The sequence below is a fragment of the Piliocolobus tephrosceles genome, chromosome 15, assembly GCF_002776525.5.
Source record: "Piliocolobus tephrosceles isolate RC106 chromosome 15, ASM277652v3, whole genome shotgun sequence".
Taxonomy (NCBI): Eukaryota; Metazoa; Chordata; class Mammalia; order Primates; family Cercopithecidae; genus Piliocolobus; species Piliocolobus tephrosceles.
This window is the reverse complement of record NC_045448.1, coordinates 94,633,250-94,661,057: the sequence shown is the minus strand read 5'-3', so window position 1 is coordinate 94,661,057 and position 27,808 is coordinate 94,633,250. Positions and strand designations below refer to the sequence as shown.

Sequence of the window (27,808 nt, the reverse complement as noted above, 5' to 3'; positions counted from 1 at the left end):
TAATAATTAAAAAACACCACATAAATACAATAGACTTTCCATCTCCTCTTGAGTTCTCTAAATTATGTTTGACAGTAAGCAAAAGTTGATGCATTGCCTGATGTGGTTCTATATGAATAGAAGAAATATTTAAGACAACTATATTATACACAGGGGAAAGAAAAGGGATGTAAAAGAGTTAAGTTTTCTGTACTTGGTTTGAACTGGTACAATTCTGCCCCAAGTGGGCTATAATTATTTATGTATATAACATTGTAATAGCTAGAGCAACCAGGAAAAAAACCTATACAAAGAGATGTACTCACAAACACTATAGGTGAATCAAAATGGAATTTTAAAAAATATTCAAGTAACCTAAAGAAAGGCAAGAAAAATGAAAGAGAAATGAAAAACAGAGAAAACATTTTAAAAAGTCAGACTTAAGCCCTAACATACCAATAATTACATTAAATGTAAATGGTCAAATAATTCAGTTAAAAAATAGAGCTTGACAAAGTGGATTTAAAAACATAACTGAACTCTATGCTGTCTAAAAGAAATTCACTTCAAATATAACAATATAGGCAGGTTAAATGTCAAAGAATGAAAAAAGACATATCATGCAAAGATTTGCCAAAAAAAGACGGAGTGGCTATTTAAATTTCATATAAAGTAGACTTTGGGGAAAAGTTAATTATCAGAGATTAAAAAGAACATTCAGTAATGATAAGAAGGGTCAATCCATCAAGAAGATACAGTAATCCTAAATGTCTATGTAAAACACAGCACAGCCTGCAAAATACGTGAAGTGAAAACTAACAGAACTGAAAGGAGCTATAGACCAATCTACAGTTGTAGTAGGAGACTTCAACAGTCCTTTCTCAACAATTCATGGAACTAGGCAGAAAGTCAGCATGAATATAGAAAAACTCAACAATACTATCAGCCAATAGGATCTAATTGACATTTATAGAACACTACATCCAACAAAAGTACAGTACACCTTCTTTTAAAGTGCTCACCTAACAGTATCAAGATACACCATAGCTTGTCCAGGAAAAAAAAAAAAAAAAAAAAAAAACTGCAACAAATTTTTAAAAATTGAAGTCATACAGAATGAGTTCTCTGACCATGATGTATTCAAACTAGAACTTTGAAACAAAGATAACAGGAAAACTCACCAGCATTTCCTAACTAAACAACACAATTCTAAATAACTAATAGTAAAAAGAGGAACTCTCAAGAAAAAATTTAAAAAATATATTGAACTAGATGGAATTGAAAATATGTATCAAAAATTGTGGGGCTCAGCTAAAGAAGTGCTGAGAGGAAAATTTTATAACACTAAATGTGCTAAATGCAGATATTAGAAATGAGGAAAAGTTTCAAATCTCAATATCTAAGCTCTCACTTAAAGAATGGTCTTTTTAGTCCATTTTGTGCTGTTATAACAATACCACAGACATTTATTTCTTATAGTTCTGGAGGCTAGGAAGTCCAAGATCAAGGCCCTGGCATCTTTTAAGGGCCCTCCTGCTATGTCCTCTAAAGGACAGGAATGCTGATTCTTCACATGGCAGAAGGCAGAAGAGCAAGAGAGGTCAAAATAGAGTACACTCCTCTCATCAAGCCCTTTACAACAGCGTTAGCCTATTTATGCGGGCAAAGCCCTTATGACCTAAACACCTCTCGTTAGGCCTCACCTCCCAACACCGTTGCATTGGGGATTACATTTCCAACACATGAATTTTGGGGGTACATATTCAAACTATAGCAAGAACCTAGAAAAAGAAGAACAAAATACGTGGAAAGGAAGCAAAAAGAATAAAGTAATAAAGATAAGAGCAGAAATCAATGAAATGGAAAACAGAACAATAGAGAATATCAGTGAACAAATAAATGGTCCTTTGAAAAGGTTAATAAAATTGACAAACCTCTAGTGAGACTGTCAAAGAAAAAAAGAGACTATACAAATTACTAACATCAGGAATGATACAGGGGATATTATTGTAGACACTGAGAACATCAAAAGAATAATAAGAGAATACTAGGAACAACTCTGTAAACATAACCTTGAAAACTTAAAGAATGAATTCCTTAAAAAAACACAAAATATCACAACTCCCCCAGTGGGTAAGATAATTTGAATAACCTTCTAACTACTAAGGAAATTGAACTCATGATTTTAAAACTCCTAAGAAAATCTCCAGGCCAGATGTTTTCACTGGAAAATCCTGAATGTTTCCAGAAGAATTATTAATAGCAACAGTCCTATACAACTCTTTTAGAAAATAGAAGCAGAAAGAACACTTTCCAGGTCATTTTTTTTGAAAGTTAGCCATATACTGATCCCCCAACCAAATAAAGAAAATATAAGAAAAGGAGAATGCAGGACAATATTCTTCATGAATATAGATACAAAAATTTTTAGCAAAATATTAGGAAATGGAATTTAGCAATATAAAAAAACTGTAGATCACAGCCAAGTGGGATTTATTCCAGAGATGGCATGCTGGTTTAATATTTAAAAACCAGTCAATTTGATCTACCATATTAACATGCTAAAGAAGAAAAATCTCATAATCATTTTAATTGATATAGAAAAAAGTGTTTGAAAAATTCCATATACATTCATGTGAAAACACTCATTCAAGGAAGACTAAAGAGGAATATCCTCAACTGAATAAAGATCACCTACAAAAACTGTCCAGTCAACATTACACGTTATGGTAAAGGACTGAATTATTTCCCTTTAAAATCAGGAATAAGGCAAGGATGTCTGCTCTTGCTACTGCTATTCAATATAGTGCTGGAAGTTGTAGCCAGTGCAATAGGCAAGAAAAGCAAATGAAAAGCATATAGATTGGAAAAGGAGTACTAAAACTGTTTCTATATTCAGATGACATGCTTATTTATGTAGAAGACCCCAAGATACCTACAAAAACATCCTAGAACTGAGATGAATTCAGCAAAGTCATAGGGTGCAGAAATAAACATGCAAAAATCAATTATATTTGTATATGCCGGCAATGAACATAAGGGTTTCAGAATTAAAAATACAATATAATTTATGATTGTTCAAAAAGTTGAGAACTTAGGTGAAAATTTAATAAAAGCATGCGTAAGACTCCTGAGAACAACACAACACTGATGAAAGAAATCAAACATCTAAATAAATAGAGAGACATACCATGTTTATGGATTGAAAGATTCTGCTGTTGTTTTAAGAGCCTATGGGCACCCTTTACCTTTGAGACTGTGGATTGAGAGGGGAAGTGGAGGTTTCAGCTCTTAAGCTGCTTGGACAATTTCCATTGCCAAGAGCAGTCTAAGGTCTACTTGGAGCATTAAGAAAGGGATGCACACTCTGAAGCGTACTTAATTACCTGACTATTGACTCATGATGCCCAACCTCAGTGACGGGAACCTGGAGAATGTTGGGGCTCTGCATTTATCTCCTTGCTCACACGTGGTGGTCAGGCTTGCTACCTCCAAGATGACAGCAGGTTCTGGATGGCTGTTGGGGCAGACAGGATGGACGGAGACTCCGCATCTGCCATAAAATGGAGGGGAAAGAGGAGAGAAGGCCTGAATCCAGAGAGACTTGGCCCTCTTTCTTCCTTACTTTTATAGCCAAGGTGCTGGGGCTTCTGCAAGATCTCTGCAGTGGCGCTGATGATGGAAGGTGTTTCCTCATACAATTTTTTAAAATATGAAATTAATACAACAGTGAAATAATTAGCTCACCCCAGGCAGCCTCAGCTATAATTTATGGCTCCATGTCTCCCATTATAACTTTGTTTTGCATTCATTAGTATACAATTTTTTAAAAAAAATCTCAAGGAATCACAGTTCTGACGACTAACATTAACCACTCTGTCACTCACAGATATTGCTAAGGCGATCATTCTGAAAAGTAAATTAATTTCCCTTGGGTGAGAACCATCTGAAAAACATTCAGGCTCCTCTCTAGGGTCGGCTGATTGACTCTGGAAAGAACTCACGGCTCCTATGGCAACGCAACGTGCTAGGAGACCCTATGCACACCACTTTCCTAGGCTTTTGTTTTGTCCACCCTGTCCTTACCTGGAATTTGGGAAGAAGAAAATTGGCTGGTGTTTTGGGGGTACATAAAAGGTGCAGGTGCTGTTAGAAAGCTTTTCAACACACACACACACACACACACACACACACACACACACACACTTTACCAAAAAAAAAAAGTCAGTACACTTAGCTTGTTTTCTTCCCTCTCGGCAATCTCATTATCTTTAATTTAAGGTTGGGTAGAAGAGACTTTTAAACCTGAAGCTCTTTTTACAATAGTTTTAGTGATGCAGAGTAAGTCAGTGCTTTGTTTGGGATAAAGAAACAAAAAGAGTGCTTTTTGGGGAAAATTTAAGATGGCTTTCCTAGATCAAGGATGAGCAGAATAGCAGGTAATTTTATGGACTCCAGAGGTAATGGTAATGACTGCAATGATGATGCCTTCTATGCCTTGAACACCTGCTACATGTCAGGCATCACTTAGTCCTCATGCTCATTATCAGCCCCAGTTAATGGTTGAGGAACCTGAGGCTCACAGGGTTTCTGTTACTTGCCCAAGATAACACACTGGCAGGTGTTAGAGTCTGTGTGCAAACCAGGTGTGTCTGATCCAAAGCCTGAATTTCTAACCATTCCATCCTGTGCAGTGATGCAGGTGGGGATGTGATGTTGACTTGGTCCCAGGATGGTCTCCCACAGGCAGCATGAATCACTAGAGAGGACAAAAAACAAACTCAGTACAAAGGCAGCCAGGTTCCTTGGTGTTTATTTTAAGTAGGTTTGAACCATAGCATGATGGGTTAGACCCACTTTTGTTTGTGTAATTGAACCCTCAAACGAAGAATCTGAAATTGGCCAATATCAGATCCAGGGTGACTCTACTGGTCCTTGTCAGTCAGGGTTATAATGCTGGCCAGAAATGACCCACTCAATGGAAATATAGAGCCAGGGCTGCAGGTTTATCCTGGGTGGTGTTGTCTCTTATCTGAGGGGCTTCTGCAGTCTCCACGGGGGTCATCCTGCAGCCTGTGGGAGGATCTGCAGCCTGCTCCATGCAGCATTGCTCTTGCAGTGTTAATAGGTGGGGTAGACAGTCTTTGCAGTCTCCAGTAGCAGAGTGTCAGCTGGATACCGGTCACAACTTTAAATCCATGAGACCTGTTGGGGAGGGCGTTTATGATCCCCAGTTTTTGACCTGGCATGAACTTCGAGAAAGGAAAAGAATAATTGGCAAGGGCTTTTTCTCTGAGGAGGTACACTCTCTGACCAAGGAAATCTGAGCTTTAGTGTCTGTGTTTGCAGATTTTGGGGCACTCTCTCTGCTCTGTATGTAGACTATGTGACATTGACACCAAAGCCACAAACCCTCATCTCTTTCCACTCTTTCCACATCTGAAATATTCCCGTGTTTAAAAATTGCCATTGTCATTGAACTCATCACAACCACTGACAATCATGTGTTCTATTCTGGGGTGGCTGGATTGATAGACTGTTGAGGGTTGGGAGGAAAAGAGGTGATGAGAAGGTGCGAAAGTTATTTGTTGAGATTTCTCAAGGATCTGAAGGGCACTTTGAGAACTCTTTCCTGGGACCATTTTGTGTATTTAATCACAGTCAAACCTACTATCAAAGAAGCATATATCTCTATGCGACACACACACATACACACTTACACACACACGGGCTTCTTCCATCTCCTCCACAGGTGGATTGAAAGTTGCCCATTGGGCTGTGTGTGGTGGCTGACACCTGTAATCCTAGCGCTTTGGGAGGCCGAAGTGGGTGGATCACTTGAAGCCAGGAGTTTCAGACCAACCTAGCCAATGTGGTGAAACCCCATCTCTATTTAAAAAAATACAAACAATTAGGCAGGTGTGGTGGCATGCACCTGTAATCCCAGCTACTCAAGAGGCTGAGGGAGGAGAATTGCTTGAACCCAGGAGGCAGAGGTTGCAGTGAACCGAGATTGTGCCATTGTGCCACTTTACTCCAGCCTGGGTGACAGAATGCGACTCTGTCTAAAAAAAAAAAAAGTTACTCATGGGAAGACTGACAACTAAAACACACAGAATGTTGTATGTTAAGCTGATGTTTCAATGTAGGATTGCTCAGGCCCAAAGGGCAAACCATTATATGTTCAACTTAAAAAAAAAAAACAAAACAGGGCCGGGCACGATGGCTGCACCTGTAATCCCACCACTTTGGGAGGCCGAGGTGAGCAGATCGCTTGAAGCCAGGAGTTTGAGACCAGCCTGGGCAACATGGTGAAATCCAGTGTCTACTAAAATTACAAAATTAGTCAGGCATGGTGGTGCAGGCCTGTAGTCCCAACCACTCCAGAGGCTGAGGCAGGAGAATCTCTTGAACCCAGGAGATGGAAGTTGCCGTGTGCTGAGATTGTACCACTATACTCCAACCTGGGCAACAGAGTGAGACTCTGCCTCACAAACAAAGAAAAAAGAAAGAAAGAACAAGAAACAAAACAAAAAAGCAGCAGGAATTGTGTGCAAGCTGGTCCCTTCCATGATCCCAAGGTGGAGGGTGGGATCACCTGGGGTTGGAGGCGGCGAGGCTTGGGGCTGAAGGTCAGGGTGTCTGACTCTCACACATTCTTATTGATAAGAAGAAGCCAGATGTTTACATCCTGGCTGGCCAGCTGGGCCAAATCTTCCAAGTTCAACTCATGGCGTTAAAAATATCCTACTTTGTAAAATATTTGCCCTCTGGAGCACCCCAGAGAAGGGGGAGAAATAGGACAGATGGGCTATGGACTCTATGAGAGGCTGGAGGGTTTCTGTGGGGGCCACTGGCAATGGGGTGCAGTGGTCCAGCTGCCAGGCACTTATAAGCTCTCTTGAATCCTGCCTGTGGTCAGGTTATTAATGAAGGAAGGTGGCCACAAAGGAAGGTGGCCTGAGCCCAGGAAGGCACTGAGCTTTTATCTGCAGAGTCAGCACCTTGACAGTGGAGGAGGGTTTTGTTCTCCCTTCTTCTGGCTGCAGGGATACCTGCAAACAAGTTTGTACCCCAAGATGTCTCAGAGTCCAGGGCGAGGCTTAGCCCCAAAGCTCCTCTCCTTCGAAGTTGACTGGATGCAATGGTACTGCAGAGCAGGAAACATGGGAAGTAATTATCTTTTTAGTAGGTCACTGGCCTCCTTTGGGAGAAGAGACCAGAGGGAGAGGGGAGAAGGCGAGTGGCGCGGCCCCCCTAGAGGCTGCGCCTGCAGTTGCTGCCTTGGTGATTAATAGCCATGTCACATCCCACGAATATTGCCTTAAGCAGCCGCGTTCAAAATTGAGTGGGAATGAAATAAAACAACCCAAAATAAATGTTTCGTCTATTCCTTAGGAGTTGCTGGAATCTAGAAATAGCTTTTCAAATCTATAATTTTAAATGGCATCGTTCACAGCACTCTTCGAGCCCAGCTTTATTCTCACATGGATATCGTTGTGCACACAAGCACCGCTTTTTGATTTTAAAGACGGTGAAAAATTTGAGCTAAGTGACTTTTTGTTTGTTTGTTTGTTTGGTATTGAAATAAAAATTATATTTACAGAGAGAAATATAGCCTTTGTATGTGTTTTTAAAGAAAAATAGTAACCCAGTGGAGGAAAAGGATGGGAAGAGTATTGTGTCCACATAGATCATGAACTGAAACAATAAAAATGTGTGGCAGGCGGTAATTGCTGGCCAGCTGCAGGGATTACAGCCTGTGAGCTGTGTTCAGGGCAGTGTGCCAGGATGCTGGCAACCAGAGTCCAGGCCTGGACTGTCGTGGCCCTTGGTGAGACCAGTGGGGCCTGAGAGCATAAATAAGAGGGTGACCACAGCGTGGCAGGGCAGGGTCTCTCATGGGCCAGGCCCTCTGGGGACGTCAATTCTTGAGGACTTCAGTCTCTGCTGCCTCTGCTGTTGCCAGGCTGCCCGCATAGGAGCTAACAGGGGCGGTCACGGGGCTGACCTCTTGCTGCATGTTTGGGTGGGAGAAGCTTCAGTAGCCCTCAGTGTCATTCCTCCTTGGAGAAGCCAGAGGACACATCTGATGGTGAGAAGCAAGAGTAAACTCCCTGCTCAGTGTTTGGGGGTTGTCAGGGTCTTGGACCAGAGGGAGGGAAAGAAAGAGTTGGGTGGTGTCTACCTTCTGCCCACTCACTCGTTTCCCTGTGACCCCTGGCAGGAAAGCCTGTGGTGGAGTGGGCTATTGGGCACAGAGGAGGTTCCTTCCTTTCGTTTCGTCTTCTATCCCTATCCTAACTGCCCTAGCTCCCAGCCAGCACTCCAGGGTCTGAGAATTGAATTTTATTCAGAGCATCTAATGACAAGCAAACGTTCCAAGGAGAAGCAGGGGAAGGTGGGTGGAGGGGTCGGTGTGGAGCTGCTGGAAGCTGGCAGGGCATTCATCTGCCCTCCTGCCTCTGTCTTTCCTGGGCGCATATGTCAGGCCAGGCTGGGGCACCAGAAGACTGAGCGGGCCTTCCCTCAGTGAGCTGAGTCCAGTGACAAGTGCTGTTTTAAAATGTAGGTTATATTATTACTCAGTATGGTGGGGCTAGCAGATCAGAAGAGGGCAGCCATTGAAAGCATAGTTTGTTACTCACAGTTCCCAAGAGAAGGGGCATGCCATGCCACGCAGGGCCACATGGGGAAACACTAGCATTGGTTAGAAGGGAGAGGGCATGAATGGAAAATGTGGGCAATCGCCTTTATTGTGGTTTCCACAGGAAGAAATAGGCAGGTCTGGTAAGCAGGTTTAAGACTGGCTACTATGGATAATTTCAGAAGGCTCCGAGGCATAGGATCTGTCCTGAGTTGTCTGGTACCTGGCCCTGGGGAGACTACGGTAGGCCCTGAGTGGAAGAGCCAGATAAATAAGGAGGCAGCGGGGATGGGGTCCTGAACTGATTTGTTTGCATATGAAAAATGCACTCAAAAGAGGAGTTGTTTGCTGTCTTTAGGAATTAGCTGGCCCTGGGAGCCCCTGTCCCTCTGGGATCAGTGAAGTCCCAGGTGTCCAAGCATCGGAGGCACATGGTTAACACAGGTGCACATGGCACCAGCTGGAAAGGGAAGGTGCTGGGCCACGTAGGAGGGACAACATGAAATGCTCAGGGCATTCCGGGGAGAAGCACCTTCCTGCTTTGGTTGGTTTGGTTCTGTGCAGTTTTTGAAGGGGTGTGCCAAGGAGAAGGGGAGAATCAGAGAAGTCTTAGTTTGGGGAGAGGGCATTTGGCTGAGTCACCAAAAATGAGCCCAGTTAGACAATGGCAGTTAGGGGTGGGGTCGACTGCAGGCAGAGAGCCCTGCTTAGACAGAGGTCCGGGATGGGAAGAGCATCTGAAGGGGCTTAGTGAGAGAAAAGGTTGGAACACTCAAGTCAGAACTATAGCAGGCTCTTGAATGCCAAGCTGAGGCATTTGGATTTTATTCCCTACAAGCTGGCCAGAGCCATTTTGCTCCCTAGTTCTTCCAGTAAATTCATAGACTCACATAGAATGTCTATGCTTGGCTGTATATCACAGTTACAGAACATAATTAACAAGTTAGGATGCTGATATCAATTTATTCTGGATAGAATAAAAAATGCAATGTGGCTAAAAACTCATTGCCCCCTGGGCCAGCAGTTAATGTCAGGGAGTGGAAAGGGCTCTGGGGTCCTCAGGGGGTAGTCGTTTCCCGCCCAGAGGGTCGGGCTTCTGAGTTCCAGCAGATTGCGTTATGGGAATAGGGTCCAGAGGTGCTAGAGCTTCCTATTTTTAAAGAAAGTCTGGACATTTAGATTCTTGTGAACACTCCTGATTTTTGTGAAATTACCTGGGAACTCAGCAGTGGATTAGGAGAACATAACTCCTCTCTATCAGCACAGGGAAAGGCACTGCAAGGCCTGCCACATGGAGCCTTGGTGGCCTCTTTCTGTTCTTCACCCGTCACCCCAATTGAACTGTGAGGGTCCAAGAGGAAATGGCACTACTACAAGCTATGCCTCCATTGCGAAACTGAGGCACAACAGATTGGCATCAGATCTGGCATCCAGATACCTTCCCTGAGCTCTCCAGTAGCCAATCTGCTGTGCTTCATTTGCGTTTCCTCGTTTGCAAAATGAATTCATTCTTTCATTCATTAAATGAATATTGAGTGTATGGTGGCCAAAACAAAGAGTTTGCCATAGAAACAGAAATTTTGATGAGATGCTGTTTAAAATTGTGCTATTGGCCGGGTGTGGTGGCTCACGCCTATAATCCCAGCACTTTGGGAGGCCGAGGCGGGTGGATCACCTGAGTTCAGGAGTTCAAGACCAGCCTGGCCAACATGGTGAAACCCCATCTCTACTAAAAATACAAAAAATTAGCCGGGCATGGTGGTGGGTGCGTGTAATCCCAGCTACTTGGGAGTCTGAGGCAGAGAATTGCTAGAACCTGGGAGGCGGAGGTTGCAGTGAGCCAGGATCGTACCATTGCACTCCAGCCTGGATGACAGAGCAAGACTCCATCGCAAAAAAAAAAAAAAAAAAAAAAAAAATTGTATTATTATCATAGTTATTTTTTGCAAAAAATAAAAGAACTAACAACAACAACAAAAAAGAAAACTAATAGGTGTTGTGGTCAATCACTGCTTTTGCTGTCACTATGTGGGTAAAATGTCCTGAAGTGAAGCTTTGGAGCCTGGGGCCATGCCCAAGGCTTTCCCTGCACATGCCACCTTGTCTGGGTTTTCTCTGTGTCCCAGGCTCTGGGCTCAGTGGCTGGAACTCAACCTTCTTGACCTGGTAAACTCCCAGTGCCTAGCATGGGCACAGGACAGACACACAGATGCTCCCCAGTGGGGTGAATTGCATGTGGGCATTGTCTGGTTTTGGTAGATAAGAGTCTAGCCACAACAGCCATCCATAAAGCTGCAGTAGAATCACAGCATGTAAAAATGGAAGTTAAGTGGGGGAACACATGGAATTTGTAAAATGACTGTATTAATCAGCTTGGGCTGCTGTAACAAAATGCCATAGACTGGGCAGCTTAAGTAATAGAAATTTATTTCTCACAGTTCTGGAGACTTCAAGTGAAAAATCAAGGCACTGTCAGGTCTGGCAAGGAAGCTCTTCCAGGCTGGCAGATGGCCAATGGCTGCCATCTTGCTGTGCCCTCACATGGTCTTTCTCAGTGCATGGGTGTGGGGAGAGAGGGACCTTTCTCTTCTCTTTTTATAAGGCCACCAATCCTATCAGATTAGGACCCTTATGACCTAATTTAAGCTTAATTGCTTCCTAAAAGCCCTATCTCCAGATAGTCACATTGGTTGTTAGGGCTTCAGTATGTGAATTCTCAGGGGACACAGTTCAGTCCTTAACTAAGACCTAACATCATGATGACATCATTACTGGCTTTGTGATTTTTTGTTGGTTTCACCATGATACAGCAAAAGTTGACAGGTTTTCCTGTAGACTGAGCCCTTCCATTTGGAGCCACGAGCCTGCTGTGGTTGTGTGTGAACTAGGGTGGAGGGGCCAGCATGGATGAAGGGCTGGTTGGGGTGGTGTTCTTGAAATAGTCATCTGTGGGGTGGTTAGACTATGCCTGGGGGGAGTCTGTGCGCTTAGAAAATAAGACTGTGCTCACAGGGCTTGCACGCGGCCTTCCTTGTGTGCGCTTGTTGTTTGTCCTCACCACCCACATGACAGCACCAGACTATGAGATGCCTTAAACACTAAAAAGATCATGGTGCCCTTCTTTCAATTACAAAAAAACCCACAATATTTAAGAATAAAATTATGTTCAAGAAAGTCTTTATCAAATATAAGATTTTTAAAACAATGGTTCTTCTCTTTGAGTGGTTTGATAGATGTTCTCACCCTACTGGTGTGTGAAGCGAAGATCTGCCCACCATGCTTGATAACATAGCACAGTGTGTGTGTGTGTGTGCGTGTGTGTGTGTGTGTGTGTAAGTGAAATGTTGTTCTTTCGTAAACCAACATTAAACTCAGAGCTGTTCAGAGACAGCATGCTGCCGAATGTAGGATGTAGAGCATCAGGCTGCCTGGAGCAGAGGGTGACCTCTATGAAGAGCCTGGGCTCTTTGCAGTCTACAACTGTGAGATCCTGGGGGATTTGTCCCTGGGCATTGCCTGTGGGGACAATCCCACGCCACTTTATAAATTGCTCCAGGGAAAGCCTTGGTTCACCTGACATCGCAGCCTCAGAGTGCAATGCACATGCCGTCTGCAGGGCACAGGGATTTAAGGCAGGATGTGGAGAACACCTTTTCCACGTAGAATTGCAGGGGGGTTTAGGTGGGCTAAAAGTAATGACCCACCTGTGAATCTGACAGGAGCACCAGGGTTAATGTCGCCTTCCTTGTTGAGAATGTCCTTTTGAAATATGTTCTAGGGTATTGCTCCTGTCCTATTAATTATGTCGCAAACTTAGTAAAGCTGAATAATTAATGATCATGGGGCACTTGGAACTATAAAATGTCATGTAAGTGTTAAGGAGTAAAAATTACTCTGGTGTTAGATAGATGTGCTGCTTTAAAAATGTTCCACACTGGGAAGGTTGACTTCTAGAAGAGCTGAAAAGCTTCCTGTTGGGCTTTCTTCAGAAACTTGGGATGTGTTGCCCTAACCACATTTTAGGAAATTCAGATTTCCGCATTCTGGAGTCTTTGGAAGGCAAATGGCTAGCCAGCACTTTTAGCTCTGGAAATGAAGTTGCCCCCCTCTTCTGGATTTTGGTAAAAATCGTGTTCGTTGATTCCCTCTAGTCGGAGGCAGTTTGGGCCCAAAACCAAGGAAGAGGTGAAGATCATTGAGCACCAAACGCAGACCCTGTGGCTGATGCCCCACCTGGCCACAGCCTTGGCCCTGACCTTCGTCAGCAGGTGAGATGGCACTCAGGCTTTGCTCTCTCAGAGGAAGTGTGATGCCCGGGCGTGAGTAAGAATTCAGAGAAGCAGGCACAGGATGTCATTTTCTAACTGTGATCAGGAAAGAGTCTATTGTTAAAATCGGATGCCTGGGTTAAAAGCATTCTCGGATGCTTAAACCTCTGCAGATGTTTTTAACCTGGACATCTGCTTTTAAAGGATGCTAAGGTCCAAATCTTGATTGTCTATATTCAGATGAATGGAGGCCACAGAGACTTTCAGAAGGCAGGAGCCAACGTTTCTCCAGAGTTTTAAAAAGTGGCAGACTTAAACAGTTAAAAGTTGTTTACCTTCTGATAAAGGGTCTAATTACCAGTAAAGTTTTCAAAAATAGGTCCAGGTGTGTGTGTATTTGGTGGGGGGTGTGCGGGAGGCAGGGAGTGAGGAGCTTTGAATAAAACGTGTATGTAAGTACACCTGGAAATTCACATTCTACCACAGGCTTTCATTTCTGCCTCTCAGCTATTGCTCCCCAAGTGCTAGGCCATTGTCCAGCAGTTGTGTGTCATGTTATCATCATCCCTGCATTATAAAGATAAGAAACTTAGGATTTATCTCAGATCACAGAGCCTAGAAGTAGTGGACTGGGAGTGGAACTCCAAACTCTGGGCCCTATTCTGTGTTCTTTCCTCCTTCCATAAGCAATTTTGCTTCTCAGTGTTAACTCCAATCATTCATTTCTGAATAATTTAGAATTGGCTTGTGTTTGAAATTTAACATGCTGATGGGGAAGCTAGTCCCAGGGTTTATAAAAGGATGGTAATCAGAGAGCCCTTGGCATATCTAGTGTGCTGCTGACTATGGATTGCCCAGCCGTTGCTGGCATGGCTGGGAGGGGTTGGATGGGTGCACCTGTGTTCTTATTGTGCACGAGGCTGGCAAGTGGAATGCCAGTGTTCCAAGGTGCAAGGACACTGAACCCTGCAGGCTGAGCTGCAGGTAGCAACAGTAAGATCCATCCGTGCCACCTGGAAGAAAATTTAAAGCACTTGCATCCACCATCTCTTAGCTAACATGTTTCTGAATGATGTTTTGAGGTTTAATTTGCATACAGTGAAATGCATAGATTTTAGTTTTTAGTGGAGTGATTTTTGACACACATATACTCTTCTCGTGTAATGAACACTAAAGCCAAATATAAAGCATTTCCATCATCCCCAGAAGTTCCCTCTGGCCCTTTTGCAGTTGACCCTCACCTTTCCACCACAGCGAAGACAAACAGTTTTCTGATTTCTATTCCCATAGCTTAGTTTTGCTTGTTCTTGAACTTGATGAAAATGGTTTCATTCAACAGAAGGTCTTGATGTTCCTCAATGTCATGGATAGTTTGTTACTTTTTATTGCTGAATAGTAACATGAAATGACTAGCTTGCAGTTAGTTTATCTCTTCTACTGAGGGATATTTGAATTGTTTCCAGGCTTATAGTTACTATGAAAAAGGCAAAGTGAATATTCTTGTACAAGTGTTTCATTTTTCTTAGGATAAATACCTAGTGAGGACTTGCTGGATAATTAGGTAAATGTATTTTTAACTTTATAAGAAATTGCCAGTTTTTCAAAGAAGTGGTACTGTTTTACACGCCCTCAAGCAACATGTGAGAGTTTCAGTTGTTCTTCATCCTGACCAACATTGTTTCAGTTCTTTCTTAATCATATTCACACTAGTAGGTATGAAATGTTATCACACTGTTGTTTAAATTTACACTTTTCTGGTGTCTGATGACATTGAGCACTTTTTTTCATGTGCACATTGGCCGTTGTATATCTTCTCTGTGAAAGATCTATTTAAATCCGTTGCATATTTTTCTAAATTGAGTTATTTATCTTCTTCTTATTGACTTATAAGAGTTTATAATAAAAACAAGTTCTTACTTTAAATATTTTTGGTCAGTGCGTATTTTGCCTTTTTATTTTCTTAATAGTGTTATTTGGGGGAACAGAAAATTTTAATACTGCTTAAGTCTAATTTATCCTTTTCTTGTTTTATGATTATTGCTTTCTGTGTCTTTTCTAAGACATTGTTACAACCATAGCTTAATAGTAAGTCTTGAAATCAGGTAGTAGGTCTGACCTTACAGAAATAAAAAGGAATATAAGAGAATACTATGAACAATAGTATGCAAAAAAAAAATATAAAACCTATATGAAACAGATGAAGTCCTGGAAGGAAACAAACTACCAAAATATAATAAAGAATACATAGAAAATCCTAATAAACCAATCACAGAATATTAGGTAAATAATTTTAAAACTTCCCACAATGAAAAGCCCAGGCCTAAACAGCTTTAATAGTGAATTCCACCAAACATTTAAATAAGAGTTAATATCAGTCCTCCACAAACTCTTCTAAAACACAGAAGAGGAAGGAGCACTTCCCAACTTATCCCATGTGGCCAGTATCACTCAATACCAAAATAAGGCAAAGACATTAGAAGAAAACTATAGAGCAATATCACTTATGAATATAGATGTAAAAACCTTTAACAAAATACTAGTAAACTTAATCTAGCAACATATAAAACGGAGTACACACCATGACCAAGTGAGATTTATCCCAGGAATGCAAGGTTGGTTTAACATATCAAAAAACAACATACTAGACTATGTTAATAGAATATATGGAAAAAAACCATGATCAGCCCCATAGATGCAGAAAAAGCATTTAACAAAATCAAGTACCTTTTCATGATAAAAACAGTCAACAAATGAGGTATATAAGAAAACTTTCTTTACCTGATAAAAGTCATCTATGAAAAACCCACAGTTAACATCATATGTAATGGTGAAAGATTGAATACTCTCTTCCTAAGATTAGGAACAAAACAAGGATGTCTAATTTTTCCATGTCTATTTAACATCTTGGTGAGGTTCTAGTCAAGACAAGTAGGCAAGGAAAATAATAAAAGTCATGTAAACTGGAGAGGAAGAAGTCAGCTATCTCTATTTGCAGATGATGAGGTGCCTTCATATATAGAAAATCTTACAGAATCCACTAAAAATTTATTAGAAATGACATGTTCAGCAAGACTGCAGGATAGATCAATAAATAAAAATCAGTTGTGTTTCTATAGACTAGCAATGAACAATCCAAAAATCAAAAAGAATAAAATACCTAAGGATAAATTTAATACAGAAGTTAAAAGAAGCTGTGAATATATGGAATATATGTTCATGGATCAGAAGATGTAATGTTGTTAAGGTCACAATACTCCCCAAATTAATCTATAGATACAAAGCAATCTCTATAAAAATCCCAGAAGCCTGATTTTTTAAAGAAATTTACATGCTGACCCTAAAATTTATGGAAATATAAAGGACCCAGTATAGCCACAACAGTCTTTAGAAAGAGTAACAAAGTTGGAAGGCTCACATTTCTCAATTCAAAAACTTAACATGAAGCTGCAGTAATCAAGACAGTGTGCTACTGGCATTGGATAGATATACAGGTCAATGGAATTAAATCAAGAGTACAGAAACACATCCCTAAATTTATGGCCAGCTTATTTTTTACAAAGATGCTAAGACAATTCAATGAAAGAACAGTCTTTTCAATAAATGATGCTAGGGCAACTGGATATTGATTTGCAAAAAATGAAGTTGGACCCCTATACAGCAGTTAACTTTAAATGGAGCATAAGCCTAAATTTAAGACCTAAGACAATAAATCTCTTAGAGGAATCTCTTAGAGGAGCAAATCTTTGCAACTGTAGGTTAGGCAATGGTTTCTTAGATAGAATACCAAAAACACAATTACAAAAGAAAATATACATTGGACTTCATAAGAAGTAAAAGATTTTTTTTGTGCTTAAAAAGTCACCATCAAGAAAGTGAAAGACAATCCACAGAATAGGAGAAAATTTTTTTAAATTATGTATCTGGCGTATACATCTCGACTTGTATCTAGAACATACATGAATTCTTGCAATTCAGCAATAAAATGACGATCCAATTGAAAAATGGGCAAAGATCCAAAGACATTTTTCCAAAGAAGATGTACAAATAACCAATAAGCACATGAAAAAGTACTAAAAGTCATTATTTGTCAAGGAAGTACAAATCAAAACAGCAATCAGATAAAACTTCACACCCACTAGGATGGCTATAATGAAAAACATAATAACAAGTGTTGACAAGTATGTAGTGAAATAGAAACCTCATACATTGCTGGTGGAAATGTAAAATGGTATAGTCGCTTTGAAAAACAGCTTGGCAGTTCTCCAAAATATTAAACATGAAATTGCCATATATCTCAGCAATTCTACTCCTAGGTATATACCCCAGAGAAATGAAAACATATATGCACATAAAAATGTGCACATGAATGTTCACAGTGACGTTTTTTTTTGTAATAATGAAAATGTGGAAAAAATCTGGATGTCCATAGATTAACAAATGGGTAAACAAATATGGCACATTCACAAAGTGGAATATTATTTGGCAATAAAAATTAATGAAGTACTGATACATGCTATAACATGGATAAACCTTGAAAACATTATGCTAAGTGAAAGGAACTAGTCACAAAAATCATGTGGAATAATGCCATTGATATGAAATTTCCAGAATAGTCAGAGTGATAGAGATGGAAACTAAATCAGTGGTTGCCAGGGACTGAGGGGTAAAGGAGGTATATTTAGGCCAGTCTTGCATTGCTATGAAGAAATACCTGAGGCTGGGCAATTAATGAAGAAAAGAGGTTTAGTTGGCTCATGATGCTGCAGGCTATGCAAGCATGGCACAGGCATCTGCTCTGCTTCTGGGTTGGCCTCAGGGAGCTTTTATTCATGGCAGAAGGTGAAGTAGGAGAAGACACGTCACATAGTGAAAGCAGGAGCAAGAGAGAGTAGGAGAGGTACCACACACTTGAAACAATTACATTTTGTGAGAACTCACTACAGTGAGGACAGTGCCAAGCCTGGAGGAATCCATGCCTGTGACCCAAATACCTCCCACCATGTCTCACCTCCAACATCGGGAATTACAATATGAGATGTGGAGGGGACATCCAAACTATATCAGGAGAAAACGAGGAGTGATTGCTAACAGGTATAGGTTTTCTCTTTTGGGTGATGAAAATATTCTACAATTAGATGGTGATGGTTGCACAACTCCCTAAATATACTAGAAACCACTGAATTCACACTTTAGAAGTGTGAATGCTGTAGTTCAAGAAATATATCTAATAAAGCTGTTAAGAAAGAGAGAGGAGGAAAAAAGAAATCAGATTATGTGAGTCCTCTAAGTATTTTTTTTCCCCTTGAAATTGTCTTGCTATTTTAGAGTTTTTGCAAGTCTGTTTAGATTTATTTGTGATCGCATTGAATCTGTAAAGCAATTTGGGCAGTATTGCGTCTTTCAGATTAATGAAGATGATATATCTCTATGTTTATACAGGTGTTGAATTTAAGTAATGTTTTATAATTTACAGTGTGGAAATCTTGCACATTTTTCACTAAATGTAGTCAAAAGGCATTGATTTTTAATTTAATTCCCAATTGTTAATATTTTATAGAAATATAACTCATCATTGTGTATTGACCTGTATTGTCACTAAATTTACTTATTAGTAATTTCTTTGTAGACTGTTTAGAATTTTCCACCTATGCAATATATAAAATATGTGTAAAGAAAGTTTTGCTTATTTTTTTCCAACTTTAAAATTTTTGTTTTGTTTTTATTTTGCCTTATTAGACTGGACAAAACCTTCAGTACAATATTGAGTAGCAGCGGTGAGAGTGGACACCCTATGTTGTTCTTGACTTTAGGTGAAAATGCGTTCAGTATTTCACCATTAACATGAATGTTCACTGCAGATTGTTATTGTCTTTCTTGTTTGTTTTAATTTTTGTGGGTATATAGTAGGTGTTACATAGTAGGTGTTATATTTAAGGGGTATGTGAGATGTTTTAATACAGGCATGCAATTTGAAATAAGCACATCATAGAGAATGGAGTATCCATCCCCTCAAGCATTTATCCTTTGTGTTATGAACAATCCAATGACCCTCTTTTAGTTATTTAAAAATGTACAATTAAGTTATTACTGACTATAGTCCCCCTGTTTTGCTATTAAATAGTAGGTCTTATTCATTCTTATTCATTGATTAGGTCTTATTTATTCATTAGGTCTTATTCATTCTCTTTAGGTCTTATTCATTCTTATTCATTCTGTATAACTGTTTTTGTTGTTGTTGTTGATGCCCTTTATTAGACTGAGGAAATTCCCTTCAATTCCTAGTTGGCTGAGTGTTTTTTTCATGTATGTTCAATTTTGACACAATTTTTCTTTCTCTATTTAGATGGTCATATGATTTTTCTCCTTCATTCTATTAATGAAATGAGTTACATTTCATTTCAAATTTTAAGGCAAATTTGCGTTCTTTGAAATCTTGGGAAATCTTTTGAAATCTTTGGTTATATGTGTTATATATACACACACACACAAATGTACATATATACACATATATATACACATACATGCATATACATATATACATATATGTGTGTGTATATATGTATATTTATATACACACATATATACACAATATATACACATATATACATGCATATAAATATACATATATATTTTTATATGTATATTTTTATATGTATATTACATTTTTGAAATGGAGTCTTGCTCTGTTGCCCAGGCTGGAGTTCAGTGGTGCAATCTTGGCTCACTGCAACCTCCACCTCCCGGGTTCAAGCGATTCTCCTGCTTCAGCCTCCTGAGTAGCTGGGCTGGGTATTATAGGCGCCTGCAACCACACCCAGCTAAATTTTTTTTGTATTTTTAGTAGCAATGGGGTTTCACCATGCTGGCCAGGCTGGTCTCAAACTCCTGACCTCAGGTGATCCACCCACCTTGGCCTCTCAAAGTGTTGGGATTATAGGCGTGAGCCACTGTACCCGGCCACATTATATATATTTTTATATTATTAGAGTTATTTGGCTAATGTTTTCATAAGGATTTTTTGTGTTTATGTTCATATGGAATGTTGATTTTTAATTTTGGTACTTGAAATTTCCTTGGAAGATTTTGGTATCAGTGTTATATTGTCCTCATAAAAGAAATAGGAAAGTTGTCTCTTCTCTATTTTTCTTAAGCAGTTTGTGTAAGATTGCTCTTATTTCTTTCTTAAATGCTTGATAGTATTTACTAAGATGGTATGGATATGGGTTTTTTTGTTTTTTTATTGGAAAGTTTTTAATGACTTTATTAATTTCTTTAAGAAATATGAGTCTTCAGTCTTGCCAATTTCTTCTCTTGTTAGTTTTGTTACCCTGTATTTTTGAGAAATTTGTTCACTTCTTCACTAATTTGTAAAATGTATATGTTAATAATATTTCCTTATTATTATATTAATGACTGTAAGATCTGCAACAATGTCACTTATTTGTAAAAGAAAACAATTTTTTTGCTTCTTTTTTTTTCAGCCAATTATGCTGGGTGTTTATCAGCTTAGTTAATCTTTTCAAATAACCTATTGGGTAAACAATGAAATTAAGGCAGAAATAAATAAGTTCTTTGAAACCAATGAGAACAAAGACACAATGTACCAGAATCTCTGGGGCACATTTAAAGGAGTGTGTAGTGGGAAATTTGTAGCACTAAATGCCCACAAGAGAAAGCAGGAAAGATCTAAAATCAACACGCTAACATCACAATTAAAAGAAGTAGAGAAACAAGAGCAAACAAATTCAAAAGCTAGTAGAAGACAAGAAACAACTAAGATTACACCAGAACTGAAGGAGATAGAAACACAAAAAACCCATAAAAAAATCAGTGAATCCAGGAACTGGTTTTTTGAAAAGATTAACAAAATAGACTGCTAGCCAGACTAGTAAAGAAGAAAAGAGAGAAGAATCAAATAGACACAATAAAAAATGATAAAGGGGATATCACCACTGATCCCACAGAAATACAAACTACCATCAGAGAATACTATAAACACCTCTACACAAATAAACTAGAAAACCTAGAAGAAATGGGTGAATTCCTGGACAAATACACCCTCCCAAGACTAAACCAGGAAGAAGCTGAATCCCTGAATAGACCAATAACAAGTTCTGAAACGGAGGCAGTAATTAATAGCCTAGCAAGCAAAAAAATCCAGGACCAGACAGATTCACAGCCAAATTCTACCAGAAGTACAAAGAGGAGCTGGTACCATTCCTTCTGAAACTATTCCAAAAAATAGAAAAAGAGGGAATCCTCCCTAACCCATTTATGAGGTCAGCATCATCCTGATACCAAAGCCTGGCAGAAACACAACAACAACAAAAAAATTTCAGGCCAATATCCCTGATGAACATCGATGGAAAAATCCTCGATAAACTATTGGCAAACCGAATCCAGCAGCACATCAAAAAGCTTATCCGCCACCATCAATTTGGCTTCATCCCTGCGATGCAAGATTGGTTCAACATAAATCAGTAAACATAACCCATCACATAAACTGAACCAATGACAAAAACCACGTGATTATCTCAATAGATGCAGAGAAGACCTTTGACAAAATTCAACACCCCTACATGCTAAAAACTCTCAATAAACTAGATATCGATGGAATGTATCTCAAAATAATAAGAGCTATTTATGACAAACCCACAGCCAATATCATACAGAATGTGCAAAAACTGGAAGCATTCCCTTTGAAAACCGGCAGAAGACAAGGATGCCCTCTCTCACCACTCCTGTTCAACATAGTGTTGGAAGTTCTGGCACCAATAATAGACAAACAGCCAAATCATGAGTGAAAATTGCTACAAAGAGAATAAAATACCTAGGAATCCAACTTACAAGGGATGTGAAGGATCTGTTCAAGGAGAACTACAAACCACTGCTCAAGGAAATAAGAGAGGACATAATCAAATGGAAAAAAACATTCCATGCTCATCGTGAAAATGGTCATACTGCCCAAAGTAATTTATAGATTTGATGCTATCCTATCAAGATACCATTGATTTTCTTCACAGAATTAGAAAAAACTAATTTAAATTTCATATGGAACCAAAAAAGAGCCCACATAGCCAAGACAATCCTAAGCAAAAAGAACAAAGCTGGAGGCATCACGCTACCTGACTTCAGACTGTACTACAAGCCTAAAGTAACCACAACAACATGGTGCTGGTACCAAAACAGAGATATAGACCAGTGGAACACAACAGAGGCCTCAGAAATAACACCACACATCTACAATCATCTGATCTTTGACAAACCTGACAAAAACAAGCAATAGGGAAAGGATTCCCTATTTAATAAATGGCGTTGGGAAAACTGGCTAGCCATATGCAGAAAGCTGAAACTGAACCCCTTCCTTACACCTTATAGAAAAATTAACTCAAGATGGATTAAAGACTTAAACATAAGACCTAACACCATCAAAACCCTAGAAGACAACTTAGGCAATACCATTCAGGACATAGGCATGGACAAAGACTTCATGACTAAAACACCAAAAGCAATGGCAACAAAAGCCAAAATTGACAAACAGATCTAATTAAACTAAAGAGCTTTGGCACAGCAAAAGAAACTATCATCAGAGTGAACAGGCAGCCTATAGAATGAGAGACAATTTTTGCAGTCTATCCATCTGACAATGGGCTAATATCCAGAATCTACAAAGAACTTAAACAAATTTAGAAGAAAAAAACAACCACATCAAAAAGTGGGTGAAGGATATGAACAGACACTTCTCAAAAGAAGACATTTATGCAGCCAACAAATATATGAAAAAAAAAAAAAAGCTCATCATCACTGGTCATTAGAGAAATGCAAATCAAAACCACAATGAGATACCATCTTATACCAGTTAGAATGGTGATTATTAAAAAGTCAGAAAACAACAGATGCTGGAGAGGATGTGGAGGAATGGGAACACTTTTACACTGTTGGTGGGAGTGTAAATTAGTTCAACCATTGTGGAAGACAGTGTGGCGATTCCTCAAGGATCTAGAACCAGAAATACCATTTGACCCAGCAATCCCATTACTGGCTATATACCCAAAGGATTATAAACCATTCTACTATAAAGACACATGCACAGATATGTTTATTACGGCACTGTCCACAATACCAAAGACTTGGAACCAATCCAAATGCCCATCAATGGTCGACTAGATAAAGAAAATGTGGCATATATATACCACAGACTACTATGCAGCCATAAGAAAAGGATGAATTCATGTCCTTTGCAGGGACAGAAATGAAGCTGGAAACCATCATTCTCAGCAGACTAACACAGGAACAGAAAACCAAACACCGCGTGTTCTCACTCGTAAGTGGGAGTTGAACAATGAGAACACATGGACACAGGGAGGGGAACATCACACACCAGGGCCTGTTAGGGGGTGGGAGGGCAAGAGGAGGGATAGCATTAGGAGAAATACCTAATGTAGGGTTGATGGGTGCAGCAAAATACCATTGCACATGTATACCTTTGTAACAAACCTGCACATTCTGCACATATACCCCAGAACTTAAGCTATAATAGTAAAGAAAATCACACTTTGTGTTGTATGGTTCTATAGGTTTTGACAAGGACATACAGTTGTTCCACTTCAGTATCAGACAAAATTGTCTACCATTTCAGTATCAAACAAAATTGTTCCACCTCCCCCCAAATTCCCTTGTGCTGTCTCTTTATAGTTAACTCCTTCCCACAGTCTTACCCCCAGCAACCTGTATTTTATACCTATAGTTTTTCCTTTTCTAGAATGTCATACACACAGAATTGTACAATATGTAGCCTTTTGGATCTACCTTCTTTCACTTAACAAAATGAATTTCAGATTCATCCATATCATTGTGTGAATCAATATTTTCCTACTTTTGATTGCTGAGTAGTATTCCATTGTATAGATGTACCACAGGCTGTTTATCCATTTAACTGGTGAGGAACATGTAGGTTGTTTCTAGTTTTTACAATTATAAATAACTACTAAAAACTATTCTCAACAAGTTTTTGTGTGAATAAAAGGTTTTGATTGACTAGGGCAAATACCTTTAAGTAGGACTGGTAGGTCAAGTGTTAAGTGTATGTTTAACTTTGTAAGAAATTGCTAACATGTTTTCCAAAGTGGTTGTATCATTTTGTGTTTTCATCAGTGATGTATAAGGGTGCAGTTGTCCTGCATCCTTGCCAGCCATTGTTATTGTCAGATTTCGTTTTGATTTTTGTTTTCTGTCTTTCTGATAGTTGTGTCTAATAGTTTGTAGTTTTACATTTTTATTACACTAATAACTAATAATGGTTAGTGTCTTTTCATGTACTTATTTGCCATCTGTGTATCTTCTTTAGCGAAGTGTTTGTTCAGGTCTTTTATCAATTTTTCAGTTGAGTTGTTTGTTTTCTTGTTGTTGAGTGCAAGAGTTCTTTATAGGTTCTAAATAGACTTTTTGCATCATATTTTTGTTTGCAAATGTTTTCTCCAAGTTTGTCACTTCTTTTTATTCTCTTAAGAGTGCCTTAATAAGAGCAATAGTTTTAAATTTTGGTTTGGTTCAATGGCTTTAAATTTTGTTTTTTCTTGAAATTGGGTAGTGTCAGCTCTCTAATGTTCTTTTTTGAGAATTGTTTTGGCTCTTCTGTTTTTGGCCTTTGCTTATATATTTTAGAATCATCTTGTTAATATCTACGAAAAAGATAACTGATGTTTTTCTTGGGATAGTATTGACTTAGAAATCAAATTGGGGATAGTCTGCCTCTTAATATTGAGTCTTTCAATACATGAACACTGTATATCTTTTCATTTATTTAGGTCTTCTTTGAGTTCTGTTTTGGAGTTTCCAACATACAAACCCTACTCATGTTTTATTATGTTGATACCCAAGCATTTTAGCTTTTTGAATGTACAGTTGTTTATTTCTAACATGTAGGAATACTATTGACTTAGTTCTAGGAGCTTTTGTTGTGTAGATTTTAATAAACATAGGACTTTTCCGATTACCTAATTTTTTGAGTGCTTTTCAAATTTATTTTATCTAATCGGTCAAATTTATGGTGATGGTGTTGGTTGTAGCATTCCCTTTTCTTTTTAATGTCTGTAGGATCAGTACAATTTCTCCCCTTTCCTTCCTGATGTTTTATGTCCTCTTTCCTTATCCCCACTGTTTTGTCTCTCTCATATCACTTTGGGTAGAGGCCTGTCAATTATGTTGCTTTTTCCATATTTTATGTGATTGATTTTCTCTATTTTTAATTTAAATTTCATTGCTACCTGCTCCAATCTTTATTTCTTTCCTTCTGCTTGCTTTAATTTGCTCTCTCTTGCTCTCTCTCTCTCTCTCTCTGTGTGTCTCTATATGTCCATCCCCCTCTCTTAAGGTGAAAGGTTAGGTTACTGCTTTGAGGCATTCCTTCTTGCCTAATATAATCAATCCACACTAAAATTTCTCTTTAAGCTTGGCTTTAGCTGCATCTTTCTCATTTTGATATGTTGCATTTTCATTTAGTTAAAAATAGTTTAAATTTCTCCTTAAGACTTACCTTTCTGCCCCCCGAATTATTTATAACTGCTCTCATGGTCCAATAACATCCTTTGTATGAATTTTATTCTTCGAAATGTATGGCTCAGTATAAATAGTGTTCTGTGTACACTTAAAAAGGATGTGTGTGTTGTTGTGGTTGGGAGGACAGTGTTATAAATGTCAATTAGGTCAAGTTGGTTAATCGTGCTCTGCAGATCGTATATATCATTATTGGTTTCCTGCTTACTTGTTTTTTTGTTTTTTTTTTATGAGACGGAGTCTCACTCTGTCATCCGGTCTGGACTGCAGTGGCTGGATCTCAGCTCACTGCAAGCTCCGCCTCCCAGGTTTACGCCATTCTCCTGCCTCAGCCTCCCGAGTAGCTGGGACTACAGACGCCCGCCACCTCGCCTGGCTAGCTTTTTGTATTTTTTAGTAGAGACGGGGTTTCACCGTGTTAGCCAGGATGGTCTCGATCTCCTGACCTCATGATCCGCCCGTCTCGGCCTCCCAAGGTGCTGGGATTACAGGCTTGAGCCACCGCGCCCGGCCGCTATATATTACTTTTAAGTCTAGGGTGTGTCTCAGGGATCCATCGTGTGTATATTAGCTCCCTAGGTGATTCTAATGAGCATTCATAGTTGAGAATCACAGGATCTTTTTAGGGAGCTTCCTAGCATGACCTGCAAACTTCACAAAGAGAAAACAGGCAACAGTGTTATATTATCATGAAAGTTTAAATCGGATCCAAATAACTTGATGATGAAACCGGAAAATTTTCCATATGCATGCCAAAGGAAAACAATTTCTTTCTTTGAGTTTTCCCCAGTGGGACTTGTAACTGTTACAGAGGCAGGACTCTGCATACATTTGCTTCTCAGTCAACTATTTACACGTTTGTGACACAGAAGTTATTAGACTACATAAGAAAGAGTTGCTATCTATTCTACATTTATAAATGTGTATCTGTCATATATTTATAACAAAAGTGCTACATGTATTGACATGTTTCATTTTTCTTCAGCTTTTTAAATATTTTGGCTTGATTTAAGCTTGATTTTGTAAGTGCTGTGTTACACTGTTAATGAAAATTAAAGTTTCTCTCGATCTTAGTTAGATACTCTCCAAGTACCTGTATCAGAGATTTAGAGAAATGTCACAGTTCTAGCTTTAGGTGTCAAGGAAAGAAACAAGAGGTGATCAATAGAAATTAAGTAATTGATGAAAAAAAGAACCCCAGAGCCCTTACCATGTGCCATTCATGAGTGCCACATTGAACAGGACAGATCGACACTTGCCTTCACCAGCTGTCAGTCTAATTGCCCCCAAGGACCTTCTAAATTTCTTGACTTGGGCCTCCTTGCACCCTCCATAGTCTCTGGCCCAGCTCATTGTCCCCATTGTAGCTCTGCAGCTTCTTTCCTTCCCTACTGCTTCTTTCATTCCCTGTCTGCCCCCATCACAGGAGGGGGTTGACCCATGGAAAATCTGGTCATCGGAATCCCCAGGAAGGCAGTGTCCCAATTAGGGGAAAGAGGCTGCCTTTATTTTAACAAAAGCCCAGGAAAAATTTGGCACATTCTGTGACAATATTTTGGTTTTCTAGTTTGTTCCTAGTTTACTGTCCCTGCTACCTATTTTCCAACTTATAAGGAAATAGCTTCATAAAACTGGTTGAAACATGATAAAATTTTATGCTAACTACCTCCCCCCAACACACATCTTTTCTTTTTCTTTTTCTTTTTTTTCTCTACTAAGGGTGTCACATCTTGCTATAGGGCCCATCTCCTAACTTTCCGTGAATGTAGGCTGCCAGTCAGTTGGTTTCAAGGTTCAGGGTCTGGGTAAGTGGAGGTTTGACTGGTTAGATGTTTATTCAATGTATTTGCTCCTACTCAAGTGCAAGGAGAGTATACATCTTTAAGTGTACAGGTCTGGAGTTAGGTGAGCAGGAAATGGACAGTTTCCAGACTATCCTGAGTTCAAATCCCAGTCTCTCCACTTACCATCCTTATGAGCAATTACTTACATTTTCTGGATGTGCATTCCGTCATTAGAAACAGAGCGTGAGGCCTGGTGCGGTGGCTTATGCCTGTAATCTCAGCACTTTGGGAGGCCGAGGGCAGAAGTTCGAGACCAACCTGGCCAACATGGTAAAACTCCATCCCTACTAAACATACAAAAAAATTAGCTGGGCGTGGTGGTGAGGGCCTGTAATCCCAGCTACTCAGGAGGCTGAGGCAGGAGAATTGCTTGCACTCAGGAGTCAGAGGTTGCAGTGAGCTGAGAATGCACCAGTGTCATCCAGCCTGGGTGACAAGAGCGAGACTCCATCTCAAAAAATAAGGAAGAAAGGAAAGGAAAGGAAAGGAAAGGAAAGGAAAGGAAAGGAAAGGAA

The 27,808-nt window shown here is 39.5% G+C and overlaps 1 protein-coding gene across 1 annotated transcript in view; it reads left to right on the top strand.

Annotated features, from left to right (window-relative positions):
* Positions 1-27,808, top strand: part of ACOXL (acyl-CoA oxidase like) — a 358,184-nt gene that overhangs the window by 133,669 nt on the left and 196,707 nt on the right. Inside the window, exon 11 of the mRNA XM_026449783.1 lies at positions 12,778-12,894. Coding sequence (XP_026305568.1) covers positions 12,778-12,894 — 117 coding nt within the window. The remainder of the gene's footprint in view (positions 1-12,777; positions 12,895-27,808) is intronic.